This window comes from Chanos chanos, chromosome 2 (genome assembly GCF_902362185.1).
Source record: "Chanos chanos chromosome 2, fChaCha1.1, whole genome shotgun sequence".
Classification (NCBI taxonomy): Eukaryota; Metazoa; Chordata; class Actinopteri; order Gonorynchiformes; family Chanidae; genus Chanos; species Chanos chanos.
This window is the reverse complement of record NC_044496.1, coordinates 8745195-8760246: the sequence shown is the minus strand read 5'-3', so window position 1 is coordinate 8760246 and position 15052 is coordinate 8745195. Positions and strand designations below refer to the sequence as shown.

The window sequence follows — 15052 nt, the reverse complement described above, 5'->3', positions numbered from 1 at the left end:
GACTTGAACAGCAAGGACACATGAACATGGAAGAAGTATTCGCAGAATACATCATTTCCATAACTATAACAGCCCAGGAAAACATGACCGCATTATTGCACCACTTTCCCAGGATTTTCGTTTCGTGGGAATCCTGTGTCCTCCATAACAAGGTCCTTTATAGTCTGCTTACCAGTAAATCGTTAAAGCTGAGAAGTGATGGGCAGTCCACTGTAGAGTCCATATCTCCCATGGGTGTCTTTATTCGAATCACAATCCCTTGCGTGTCCATGGTGTAGAAGTTATTCAAAACGAGTAAAAGCATAACAAACGCATAGGTAAAAGCATACTCTGAATTAATGCCGTTGGTCTCTCAGCTCTGCATCCCAGTTTTGGTACAATTAGCTTGTTAGCTTGCTATTTAGCTAGTGCAACTTAGCTTCCTTTCTAAACGTTTGGCAGTCATTTCATTTATTACGCAAGCAACACATCATCACAGACATGAATTGAGCCTAAAACGCCTCGTTACGGATAGAAAATACTAGCAATTTCAACTTGCCGGAGTATCGGTTTAATTTTATTTCCTTTGACTAGCTAGTTGACTATCTGTCACAACTCTTGGTAAAGGGAAGTATACCGGAAGTATTACGGTTGACCCGGAAAAGACTAAAACACCATAGAATTTTGTTTCATTTGTCTTTAGACCATGCAGACTGCTCCAAAATGGGCGTAACATACAGTGTCAACAGAGTAGAGCCCTCTCATCATTCGTTATGTGACGATTTATTCAGTATTATCATTTGTTTAAATGAGCCTGAGCTCATTACATTATTTGATTGATTAAGTTTACTGTGTCATACAGTATGATATGCATGTTTTGTTGATCTTTCTGTTAGAAAACCTAGTACCTTCCACTCCAAGTAACAATTACCTCTCATATCATTATTATTATTGTTGTTGTTGTTGTTGAGTGTGTTGCTGAATTGAGCACCCAGTTTCTTGTTGAATATAGGAGTCATTCAGCCATTCAGTCATGGACACTGATGTCTGAGTTTCATTTCCCATTAATGTGCAACAAAGCATTAGAAGCTCATGCAATCTACCTCGCACAGTTGGCCTAGGATGAGCATGATAATGCTCAATAGTTTAGGCACGGTCCACATCCCTCAAACATTTCCCACTGAAATAGAAAAGTAAAGTGATCAGCACATGGCAGTAGAAGATTGAATTACACATCAAACCTTAAAACAATGTCATCTGCCCATGATTGCCCTCTGCATTATCAGAACCAGACTCTGCACCTGCAGTACAACAACATTCAGAGGCTTAATGGGGGATGAAAGAATGCCATTCTTAACATTCCCTGTGTCCACTTTGTAGACCAACAAAAGATAAAAGCTCAGCTCAAGTACACTGAATGAAGTTCCACTCAATACACTGAAATCCTTTTCTTCCTCTCCCCAAAATACAAGTCAAATAAAGAGCTTTTGATTTAGTTGCGCTTGCAAAGCCTCATTAAAGACCATTAGTTGGATTATTAGACAATATCACCGATTATACAAAAGAAAATATACAAAATACACAGCTTTTTACTGTGAATAACCAGTCTATCATAATGAAGAGTGGTTTCACAATCCCATTACTGCGTGTAGAAACACACAAAAATATGAAAGTAGTATTATTTAACCAGATGACGGCCATTTGGAGTAGTATCCACAACAAGTGTGCCACTATTTACTGCCTTGTAGAACAAGTAATTATGACTTTATCTAATTGGTAGGAGGAAAAAAAAAAAGAGACTAAAGGCATAAGCAAGAGAGCTGGGTTAATGCTTTCAGCAGCAAAGTACAGATAGGGCAGGGAATCTCAATGGCAGTTTGTCAAAGAGACCTGCTGAGGGCATGGTGTAAGGGAAAGGCACGCCAAGTCAGCAATCGCAATTATCAGAAATCAAAGTCTTCCATTTGCTGAGAGGGAGACGGGAGGAGGAGAGCACACAGTGAAGGGAAAACATCCCGTGTCTGGTAATTAAAAGCCATTTTATCAGCCCAAACTCACACCAGTCACTCTTCTTCTGTATTGACAAGCTGTTTAGCCAAGAGGGAGCTCAATTTCACTTCTGACATATGAGTTGTAGTTATTTAACTTTCTGCAGTCGGGAAAGAAAGAAAACAAAGTTTACAGAGTGCACTGCCAGTAGGAACAGAATGATCTCCTTTCTGTTCTCTTGGAATGTTTTACAACTTTCATCAATCATTTAAGCTTTTTTTTCAGTCCTTATCCTGTTACAACAAGGAAGCAATGCTGCTTACTTTCAAACAGCTGAGTTAGACTAAACACAAAAATATTAGAGAATTATAAAGGTCTGTGAAATCTCTCTCTCTCTCTCGCTCTCTCTCCATTCCACCAACCCTCCTAAAATAGCCCCATTCTGAACCCCTTAAATAGCTGTTTTGTCATAAAATAATTTATAAATTCTATATTTGAGCAAGGGTCACAACTGAACCTTGACTTCACCTTATTTAATGTTGAACCATCCAATAAATAAAGAACTGCTCACATTTCACCAGGCTGCAATGACCAGACTGAATTTATTGCACACAGCATAGGTACCTGATTCCATACAAGTATTTATTGTAGTCAAAGCACAGATGGCATGGCATGCAATTTTCTATGCTATGGATAAATCAGCACACACAGTTTATATACATTTAGTTCAATATCTTAGGGCATTATACTATTTCAAATATTCTGGTGCAAAATAACCATCAAACCTTTTGAGAATGTATTGGCAAGATAATGCTTAAAGTTGTTTGAGTCAAAGTGGATATAAACAGGAGGACAAATAACTGGAGTGCTTGTTAGGAAAGTTGCCTTGAATGGAAAAGACACCAGAGTATTTGGGTTAAAGTCAGGGTTAAGGTTATAAACACCTGAGAAATTGGGTTGATACCTAAACCAGCCATGGTCAAGGTTTCAGTTTGGTCACCGGGTACAGCGGCCAAAGGGTGACAAGTCAAGCTAAGCGTGTCAGATTACTGCTTCTTACGCTGAAATATTCATCAAACAAATCAGTGGAAAAACTGAAATCAGTGAGTTTTAAAATTGCTTCTCAGCTCCGTAATTGATGAGAAACAAAGAAATATGAAGGAGAGGCCATTAACTCTTGATTAAAGTCTGGTTAGACAGAGAAATATCTATCTCTTCATGTATTTTTCAGAGCCACAAGGTAGAGATGACAAAATGAACAGATCATACTCTCTTGTGCTCTCTCTTTCACAGACACACCTATCCAAAAAGAGATTTAACCCAGACTGTGATATTTTTAAATTCTACCTGAATCTGCACAATGGGTTGTCCTGTCCGTCTGTTTTGTCCTATCATTAAAAAAATTACATTTAATTTATTAAAAGACTGCTGATTTTCTCAGACAAAAACAGGGCAAAAATATTGTATGGGAGATTGGGGTGAAAATGAACATAGGGCAGTTTTAACCTTGAAATGTTTGGAGGTCTATTGAAGCTATTGTGATATTTATAGTTGAGATACCGGAAGGTAATCTATTTATTCCTCCTAAGAGCAGCTAACCAGTCTGAAAAACCTTTCTAGACTTCTGGACAAAAGGTATGTTTTAACATCACCTTAGTGTATTTCCTTACTCTATTATGCTTGTATCTCAAGGAATCCATGATTTTCCTCACCATTTAAATAATGAATAGACAGGATAAGAGTCCTATTGGTTCATAGTGACTGTGATTAACGAAATATTACAAATGGGCTAACTAACTATGAATTATGGACCTTGCAGAATAATTAATCATTGAAGTTACCAATTCAAGTTACTCATTCAAGATATTTCTCAAATTCCAAAGAAAAGGTGCTACAGAAGTCAGTTATATTCTAACTCACTTCATGAAGGAAGTGAATGATAAAAAATTAGAATTTTTTTTTGTTGTATTCCCAAATAGATGACTGAATTTAAAGTACTTGCCATGAACTGACTGAATTTAACTGACCTCACCTTACAGGTTTTCTCCATACTACCTGATTTTTGTTACACAAATCTAAGACTTCACATCTGTATGGTAAATGGCATCATTATGAGTTTATTAAGAGGTTGACAGAGTCAAGGCTTTGTGTTTAAACAGGGGCTAATTTTAGGAGTGAAAACTCAATCACTTACAGCCTGTGTTGTGGAGGAGACAGATAAATCATGTTTCCGTGGTGGTGTTAATAACTCAGAGCCAGTTGGCAGAGCTCTCGTCGCTGATCCTATTCGTCAACTTAAATGCTCCTGCCAGCAAATGCAAATAAGCACCAGTCTCCTGACCCTGCGAGCAAGCAACCCAATAATGGCTCCACAGCATTTTCTGCAGGGCCACGACATGGCCTGGCAGCAATGCAGCAACTCTGTACAGGCACACACACACACACACACACAAATGAACATATACAAGCACACACACACACACGCACGTGCGCACGCACACACACAAGTACACATACATGCCTAAATGTTCACTTACCATACTCCTTATGGGACCAATTTCACATTTTATTGCAGGTGAGAGTTTAGAAACAAAGATTTAGGACATACACATTAATCCATTAGTGTGATAAACTATCTATAAGCATTTTATAATGTATGTTCACTACTGCATAACTCCAAGAAAGGCTGCTCGCTGTCACTGCTGGATTGATGTGCATGTCTCATGTCATTCACATGCAGACCCCCCCCCCCCCCCCCCCCCCCCCCCCCCCCCCCCCCCACACACACACACACACACACACACACACAGACACATACACATTAACTGTCCTACCAAAAAGCAATACAGTACTCAATCAAAGGATTGTCGTCCTATAATCTATCTGCCTAGAAAGACACACTAATCAACCTAGATGATACATAAGAAATGAAGGAATCTGCATTTAAACAAGATTACAAGGTGGAATCAATGCTAGAAATCACATCCACACATATAAATAAGTAAACTGAGGGAGAAGGCAGGGGAGGGAGAGAGATAGAGAGAGAGAGAGAGAGAGAGAGAAAGAGAGAGAGAGAGAGAGAGAGAGAGAGAGGGATAGAGAGAGAGAGGGAGAGAGAGTCTGATGCAGTACAGTATTGATCGTGTGGCGGCTCCTGTCTGGTTAATATGGAGGGCAGGGTGATGAGCAGACTCCAGAGAGCCATTTACTAAGTCTGTAAGAATCAAAACCGCACCGCCTCATTGTCAGACAGAACAAAGCCCACTGAAATACGAGCCTGGATTGTACCTGGCTTCTATAGCTCCCACTTTTTCATTAAAAGCCACAGAACTGCAGCTGAGGCTCCCCAGTGTCACAATGCACGATTGAAACACAAGGGCAAACACATGCGACCTGCTCCTAGCCTTCAAATTAGAAAGGAAAAAAAAGAAGGCTTTTTTGCAACAGGTTTGAATGTAAATGGATGTTCGAATAGAGATTGGGTTTGTACACATGTCTGTCTGTGTGTGTGTCTGTCTGTGTCCTCTGTGTGTGTGAGATTGGTCTGTCTGTGGGCTGCTTTACAGTAATGGCTCTGACCACAACCTCTCTTTCCCTTTGTGTCTTTTTACTCGTTTACTCCATAGAACACAGTCATTACTAAAGGCCATTATATGTAAAACCAAGCTCTCCATTAGAGGATACTATTACAGACATCTGCACCTCAGATGACATGGATAAGGTATGCGATAGTACATTAGTGACATATTAAACAGATTTCATGTCATCTCTACAGTTCCGGTTATTGTCCATGTGCAATGGATGAGTGTTCATAGCTGTATGTGCGTGTACCTGTGTGTGAGCGCTTGCGTTTGTGTGTGTGTATGCGTGTGTGTTTGTGTGACGGGTCAAACTGTAGAGTAATTACATGGTGAACGTTCAGCCCTCAGCTACATCAGAAATGCTTGACTGTTATACATCACCATCTGCACATGACCCCCGGCAGCCATAGAGATGACCCTGACATATTTCTGCCGTCGTTTCAATTTTGCAGTGTTCACAAAGGTCAGTGGCATTTTTTTACTTACCTTTAATGAGGAATGTGGCCATTCAGAACTGATGTAATCTAAACAGGGTGTGTTTAAATGACCTGTTCCACTTAAGATGAAGAGTAGAGAAAATAAAGTCACATCATAACTGTAAACCAAACAGTTTATTTGAAGACAAATAATTTATGTATGACTGATGTTTGTTTTTCTTCTCCGATGTAACTGAGGAAGTCCTTCATGGGCCCATCTATTCAGCATTAGTGGAATTGACAAGCCATTGCTAGGTCACAGGAAAACCCAAAAAAACAAATTCATAAATTAAAAAAAAAAAAGAATTGAAAAGGGCAATCTTATCCCTTTCAGTTCACTAATTATGATGGCAGGTTATCTAACATGTAATCAAAAATGATTCATAAAAACCTAAAATGGGTCTCAACAGCACCCTCTGATTCTAACCATTTAACACTGCCCTCTAGTGGCAGACTGTAGGTTTGTAAAGGACATGTTCAACTCATGCAGAAACACTTAAAGTGGATTTGATAATGATTTAGAAGGGTGAGGAAGAGCAAGAGCTCATACACAGATGGTAAAACCAAAATGTTTGCTCCAGTTTTCCTACCAAAGCTTTGAACTGCCTGATGAACTCCCAAGTAATTGCACTGTAACACCTATGTATTTACAGAGTTAAAGCTGTCATAAGTTCCACAAAGAAGCAATTATTTCTAAAAAAATTTGTACAATAATCACTTGTGTAGTCAGCATTATATCATTAGCAATCTCAAGCCATTTCTGGAACCAGAAATACAATTTGGCAGTCAATGTTTGGGGAAAAAACACAGTGCAATGTAATTTTTTTCCTGATCCATCTAATGCAGAACTCCCATTGACAGTCCTAAGAGAACCAGATCTCATTCCAGAGCTGAGGGTGATGAGATGGGGAAAGCTGATTGGATGTGTTTTGCGGAGCTGAGTGACTGAGGAATCATCACTGGGTTCTGCAATAGGGCGAGAAACAGTAGGCAGAGAGAATGGTTAGTGCCAGCTATTACTCCCTATGGACTAATCTAAACTCTATCCACGGGGTGGACAGTATCTTCTACATATTTGCCATCTGTACAGTTGGTTCTCTAATCCCTGACATTTGTTTCCTTTGTAGGTATGACTCTTTGTCATCAGACTTCATCCTGTTCATGTATTGGATCGATTAGCTGAAAATGTAAATAGCAGTTATGTGCTAGTAAATGAAACAAGGTTGATTTCTTCAATTCAGTCTGTGCTCAGAGACAGCCCTGTGAGAGCAACAGCATATACACAAATGTAGACAAAATGCACACGCGTAGATGAAAACCAGTGTCAGGTCCATCACAGAGACAAATCGCCACAGCCTGTCTGTACTGTCACACATTAAAGACATACAGATAACCGTAGAATTGCCCGCACAAAGTTTAACATTTGTAGTTGGGCTTGTTTCCATTGTGGCCAGCATTTTTGTCGTTTCAGCAGTCAATTCTTGGCTCTCAATTCAGTTCAATTCAATTCGAAATGCTTTTTGGCATGACAAATTAGTTATTGTTTTGCTATAGCCTACACCAGCAATACAAATATGTATACCCTTAAAAAAACAAAAACTGTATGTGTGTGTATTACAGTGGAGACACTCTTAATGTCTCTCTCTCTCCCTCTCTCTCTCTCTTCCTTTCTCTCTCTCTCCCTCTATCGCTCACTTTTACTTTTATCCCTACTCAGGCCTCTGACACACTCCTGAATTGTGCGATTCCTGCTAGGTCAAAGGTCACTCCTTAAAAGAGGAATTAGTTTATCGACACAAAAAGACATGGCACTTTATTTGATGTTCTATCACCCTGCCTCCTCTGCTGTCTTGCGTTTGAAATTCGATTGCTCTGGTCCCAAAGGAGGAACAAAGACAGCAGCTATAAAAATGAGAAACGTCACTCTGGTGTTGCCAGCATTAGGAGCAATTTGCTCCACAGTATCTGTTTCATATTGGTAGGTTTACCAGTGATATTTTCCAGCCTTTATGAAGACATTACCCATGCAATTTTAGCAGTTATTGTAAGTAACAGACAAAAAACTACAATACAACATTCACATTTTATATCTGAGATGTAAGGTCAGGACGCCACTACAGCTGTATCATTGGAAAGCTAATTGAAAAACATTCCTTGAATGGTCATAGAGCCACTACACATTTTTGCTCCATTACTACTAGAGACTGTTGCAGAGCTGTGATAAAATACTTTGGTTCAATTCAATTCAATTTTATGTGTATAGCACTTTTTACAATGGGCATCATCAGAAGAAGCTTTACAGGATGCTGGACCTAATACCCCCAGTGAGCAGATCCAAGGTAACACCGGCAAGGAAAAACTCCCTTGTACGCACTTAGGAGGAAACTTTGGTAGGAACCAAGACTCAACAGGGGGAGAGTTTCCTTCTCTGGCTGACCTGAGATGGTTACTTTGACTGATAGATTATTACATAAAAAGCGACAGAAAGCAAAAAAGATCTGTGAGGTTAGTCCAGGATCGTGATCCGTTATCTCATGGGTTGACTGAAGGTTTCATGGTTGTCCTCCGCTAAGCTAACAGAGAAGGAAAAGTGTTTCTGGGTCTCAGGGAAGATTCACCCTGCAGGAGTGAAAGAAGAAAAAAGGAGAGCATTAGTGAGTGTATGAGGAGGGATGGTGTATGAGTTGCATGCTTAAGTAGAGCAATGTGGGACTCCAGCAGGCCTAGCTAGGGCAGCATAACTAATAATATTAGTTGCACGGTTATGAGGGCTCCATGAGATGCCAGCATCTCTCCAACTGCATAGTCAACTAACAGGAGTGATGCTTGAGATGGAAGGGTGACAGCGCCAACAGCCCAGTTCATCAAAAAAAAAAAAAAAAATGTCACCGGCACTCCTCCAGCTTCACTGCTTGGCTATAAAGTTGACTGAAGAGGAATTCCTGATTTAAGCATATCTAGTTGTTAGCTTGGCTAAACATGTGTATTTATAACCTGGGTTTATAGATTGAGAATATGTCTGAGTCCCAAACATTTGTTGGAAAGCCGTAACTGTGGCACTCTGAAGGCGAATGCTCTGTTGCCTGCTATAACCTTTGAAATTCTAGAAACTTGGGTGCCCATATTTTGGTTTTCGAAAAAGAGGTCAGGGCAGGGCGCATGGGGGTGGGGGGTGGATGGTGGCGGGGCTGATGCATTCACCTCAACTTACGGGAAAATTAAAGTATATGTCACTTTTGGTTCCTATCGTTGCGCATGTAAGGCTGATGGTTGACAATGCAATGAGAAACTGCATCTGTACTTAACTGCCGCAGTACATAGCCGGCTAGTCTTTAATAAGACAAATAACTGCTAGCATAATAACAGTGGCAAGATGACTTTATTTCTTTCCATTCAAGTTTTGTGGCGTGACGGCTTTCCTACGGTCTCTTGGCTGTTGCTGTGGTGTTAACGGTAATGAATCAGATGCAGTTTAACCAGTGTTTATGGCATGATAGTGTGCATGACCTTCCATTGGTGGCATGCGAGAGAGCGGGACCCAAAGAAAAAGGTCAAAACAATGCAAATGCACACGCAAACGAATGGCAACTGTAGCTAAATCCAGGACAATTTTGGCATTTTAGAAATCTTGGCCGGACATGTCCAGGAAAAAGAGGACGTATGGTCACCCTATAGAAACTGCCATAAAACCTGTGCCTTGTGAATGGACTTGCTGAGAGGAATTATAAGGAGCCAGCACAAAGATACAGGAGAGTGAGACCATTCAAAGCTTTGTAAGTGAGCAGCAGCAACTTGTAATCAATGCAAAATTTAATAAGATACCACTGTAGGGCTAATATGCTCAAATGTTATAGTTTTAGTGAGAATTCTAGCAGCTGCATTTTGAAATAGCTGTAGACTGTTCAAGGACACTAAAGAACATCCAGCAAAAAGAGCATTGCAGTTGCCCTGCTTGGCAATGTTTCTTGAGTGAAAAAGGCTACTCTATATATCTTTCCACTATGAGAATCACATGAAAGTTCTGTATAAATAATAACACCAAAGTCTTTGATAGATGTAGCAGGCACAAAAGAGAAAACAGCTGGGTTTTCTCTTATTCCTAGCACCCTTTTGTTTTAGCAGCCTTAGGACCAAGCAACAGTACATCTGATTTCTACAGCTGTGTATCATCAGCATAAAAATGAAGGTTTATAATATGTTTACATATAATATCAGCTAGAAGTAGCACATGCAGGGAGAAAAGCAGTGGCTCAAACATGGAGTCTTGAGGAACACCAGATTTTACTTGAGTGAGCTCTGAAGATCATCATTTATAAATACAAATTTGTAATGGACAGGTAGGATCTAAACAAGGAGAGTGCCTATCTATTTCTGCCATCAAAGTTTTCCAGAGTATTTATGAGGATATCATGATCAATTAAATTGAATAACCCCATCAAAGATATGCAGTCATGATCTGAAGTGAGGTTCAAGACCTTAGCAAGAGCAGTTCCTGTACTACGGTGTACTGGGTAAAGTCTGATAGAAAAACTTTGTAGTATCACTTCAAGAATGAATATAACTGTTTGGCCATAGCCTTTTCTAAGATTTTAGAAACAAAACAAACATTTAAACTAGGCCTGTGGCTGGACAGATCATTTGGATCAAGAGCTACTTTCCTAATAAGTAGTTCAGTAACAGCTACTTCAAGTGCTCCAGGTACATGTCCAATCTCTAAAGGTAAATTTAGTGGTTTGCAAATTGAAGGTAACACTTTTTAATAATTTTGTAGGGATGGGATTGAGAATACAAGTTGAGGATAAAGTGACCAGAGCAGTAAATTCTAAATTTAAATTACTAAGTTCAGTCCAACTGGAGGGAAACAAACAAATCATTCTCTAGGTTTTGTGGTTAGTTCAGGAGGCAGAGTCCAGATGAGATATGAGAGAACTTTGAATTTTATCTCTTATCTTTACTATTTTCCCATCCAAAAAATCATGAAGTCACTGTAGCTAAATCCCAATGGAGCGAGAGGCTTTGCTGCTGTCTGATTCCTGGTGAGTTGTTCCTATTGTTTTTAATCAGATAGGACAGCAAGTATTTGTTTGTATTCTAAGAGACTTTTTCCCCCAAGAAATAGGTAATACTGTCAGTTTAGTCACATGCTATCTCTGTTCCAGCTATCATGTAGCCTGTTTACGAGCTAAAGTCTGGTGAATATACTGGGGTGCACATTTCCTCTCCCTGACTCTTTTCTTCCTAAATGGTACAACCATATCTAGAGTATCATGTAAGGTAGCATTTAGGCCTTCAGTTGTATTTTCAAGAGCAGCTATATCACATGCCTTATTTATGAGTAATGAAGAGTTAGGGAGGTTGGCAAGGAAGTCTACCACAGTGGATGAAGTAAGAGTGTGACCAACACAATATGTGGGGGCTAATACAGTACGGGAAACAAATTCCACTTCAAGGGGTATAAGACCTTGATATGAGATAAAAGCGCTCTGATGAAACAAATACATTTTCCACACAAGTACCATGGCTTAAAATCAAGTCTAGAGTTTGATGACTGCGATGCATGTGCCCTAATACATCTTGGGATGTCATGTGTCAATTTGCGGTCACATACTTAAGAGTGACTTGAGTTTTCTATTGTCATATTTAGTATACCATAATACTTTAAAGGTATACACCATAAGTTCCTAAATACTCTTCCTCTCAACCTGCAGGTAAATAAAAAAGCAGTTCTCATTTTGATTTTGATGAGGATAAAGATCATATCAGACGTGATGAAAATGAGGATTCACAAGTCTTTGCTGTAGCCAAAGAGTAAGTTAATAACATTGGTCTTATGGTGATACTGTTTAAGGAGGTTCATTCGTGATATGACATAAGATGTGACCTGAGGATAGCCCATTGATTCATGCTTTACATTATATGAGCTACAGACCTTGGCACTGATTTTTCTAACCCTCGCAAAGTCATTCAAGAATGTCTACAGCAGAGATCTTTGGTTTACCTATGTTAAGATTAAACGTTTCTTAGAAAGAGAGAGGGAGAGAGAGGGGGGGGGGGTTGTTTAGACATCAGACTGCTGGTCATTAGACTGCTTTGTGGCTCACAGGCCTGTACTGTCTAAAATTTTTGCCACAACTCTCTCTCTCTCTCTCTCTCTCTCTTTCTCTTCCTTTCTTTCTTTTTCTCTTTGGAGCAGGTGATAAATGCCTATGCAAACCAATCAATCTTGAGATCAATCAAAGGCCAACTCTCAATCCTCAGATCAATACTACTCTTGTTCCTGGAAGAGGACAAAATGGCATAATGACTTTGGCACTTAATTATGTTGTTAATTGCTGTGTTAAGCATTGTGGAGGAAATCCCTCAGGTTGGGAATTGAGGGTGACTCGACCATCGAATCCCAACACATTACATTTATTCACAAATTCAATAACTACAGCTGAGTGTTAATGATTCTTAAACCCAAGCTCATTCATATGGCTCAGCCCTCACTGTTAATTTGCACACAGAGCAAATATGCCACATTTTCCAGCACAGTCACACCTAATGATTGAATGAATGACATTGTGAATTGCTTAATAGTTTTTATTCATGAGAATTCTGATAGACCTTGGAAAACATTGTTCAGGGATTTCTAGTGAATAGTCATTTTATGTCATATGTCACTTTTTAAGATAAGTCTCATAACAAAAATAACAAAAACATGCTAGAGAGTTTTAAACAAAATTGCATTTCATATATATACAGAGAGAGAGAGAGACAGAAAGCGAGTGAGACATTTGTGGGGTTTTGAAAACAGGAGAATACCGTGTCCTCCATGACAGGCTGCCAAAACACTGAAAAGACACACAAGCGATGAAAAGATTTATTAATGTTGATTCAGTGGGGGGGGGGGGGGGGGGATCTAAACCTTGTTTTGGATCTGAGGAACATATGAAGAACAGTGAAATTGAGTGATGACATTAGAGGTTAAAAATTGTTTGGTTTGAATGAAAATGATCTTTTTGGGTCTTGCTTGCAAAAGCCAAGGGTACGTTAATTTATTCGCAGCATTTTAAAGAGTGATAAAACTGTGAGGTTACAATGGGAGTGCAAATTTCACAATTTGACTTTAAACACAATGTTTACTGTCCACATTCCAAACATCAAGGTAAGGGCTCCTGGCTTTTGCATTACAAGATTCTTATGAGAGAATGAATTGTCAGTCACGTACAAAAAAGTATCGAATGAACAACATGTTTCATTATTTTCCATTTTTTTGTACATGCCGATGTCAATCATACGTTTCATTTTTTTATATAAAAAACAAATAAATAAATAAATCACTTGTTCCATCTGTTGAATCTTCGGAGTGTAATTTCCTGATGAGTTTAATTATAAACCGTGGCAGTGGCTACAGAGCCCGTTTCTTTGGAGAACTTCTGTGAAGTCCAGCATCTGAACATTCAATTCCCACGAGCCCTGACACGTCACCCAACCAAACACCCCGAGGCGAACACACTCCATCATCCTTTTCCCCTCAGGCAACTGAATAAACAGTTTCCCAAAGCAGCCAGTTCAACAAGAGGCACGCTTCCCACGCATTTACCCCCACCCGTCCACCACCCACCCCACCCCACCCCACTCCGCCCCATCCCACTCCACATCCGAAAAACACCACATTGTGCTTGATTCTATATGGCCTCACAGGGAGCTGTATTCTTTCCAGTGACTTTGCAGGCTCTGCTTCCCTGCTGAGCCCCCCAACACAGCTAATAATTAAACAATATGCAGGCAGTCTGCTTTAGAGCATGGGACTGAGTTCTTCTCTTCGCATCCAGGCTGTAGCGAGAGAATTACAGACGCGCTATAGCTCCGAATCGGGAAGGGATGGGTAGATCTACAGCTGGTAGTGCAGCAGTAAAAGCTTCACACTCCCATTAACAGAAGTCGTAACATTAGCCTGTACTAGGCCATGGTGACTGCACAAAGACAATAGAAGAGCAAACGAGTGAACTGAGGAGAGCAATAACGTAGCTGTCGACAGTACTTGATGTTAACTGAAATCTGTTTATATAAATGACTTCAATGTGGGACATTTTGTAACTTGATGTCATAATATCCATTACGGAAAGTATGAATACAACTGTTTTTTTTATTAAACGAATTGTACATTTCCCAAGTAAAGGCTCCTAAGTGTACGCAAATTGATTTTCTGTAATTCCTCCATTATCTTACCAAGTAAATGCCACAAAGATTCCCTCCACTTTTCTGAAGTTTATGTAAATGTGATCAAAGTGATAAACCTGAGTATGGTGTGACTATGCAGTGGTTTTAGAAAGTGACCAGGTTATGGAGAGGTGGGAAAGACACTGAGGACAGTCAGGACACTGAGAAATAACCCCTATGTTCCTCACTCCGCAAACAGGCTTGCCATTGATTAAAACAGCGAGGTGTGCAATAAAAGCCTAGGCAAAGTGCTGGGACCATATGGGCTTAAAGGCCTGAGGGTACAGGCTTGTGATGGAGCCATGCTGCTGTTCTCCTTTCTCTCTCTTTCTCTCTCTCTCTCTCTCTCTCACTCTCTCTCTCTCTCTCTCTCCTCTACTCTCTTCTCTCTGTCCCCAGATGGTGAAAACACAATTTAAAGCCCTTCATCGCTCCACTACAATAGGTCCTGGCACAGATTCAACCGTTTACTCCAGTAATTAACAGCACTGATACCACAACAATTACAGGCTGGGTACTAACACTGTCACCCCATGAAGTAGAAGAGAGCTAATAGCTAAGGGGTACGGTCGTCGTCCAGCAGCCCGCGAGACAAGAGCCACCGACAAACACCGCTGCCGCTTTGGGTGAAAAAAAAAAAAAAAAAGGGGGAGAGAAATGAGAAAAGGTAGTAAAAAAAAAAAAAAAAAACCATGCTCATAGCACACAATGATTACCTTGTAATTAGTTTACACAAAGCTTCTCGTCTAATGGCGAAACCCAGTAATTAACGTGTGACAGAAAATCAAAGGCTACTTTGTAAGTGCAAGAAAAATTTACATT

At 39.9% G+C, this 15052-nt stretch overlaps 1 protein-coding gene across 1 annotated transcript in view; it reads right to left on the bottom strand.

Annotated features, from left to right (window-relative positions):
- map2k5 (mitogen-activated protein kinase kinase 5) overlaps positions 1-593 on the bottom strand; it is a 48548-nt gene extending 47955 nt beyond the window's left edge. The window contains exon 1 of the mRNA XM_030765714.1: positions 173-593. Within this exon, the coding sequence (XP_030621574.1) occupies positions 173-304 (132 nt within the window). The 5' untranslated portion in view covers positions 305-593. The remainder of the gene's footprint in view (positions 1-172) is intronic.
- Positions 594-15052: the final 14459 nt, after the last annotated feature.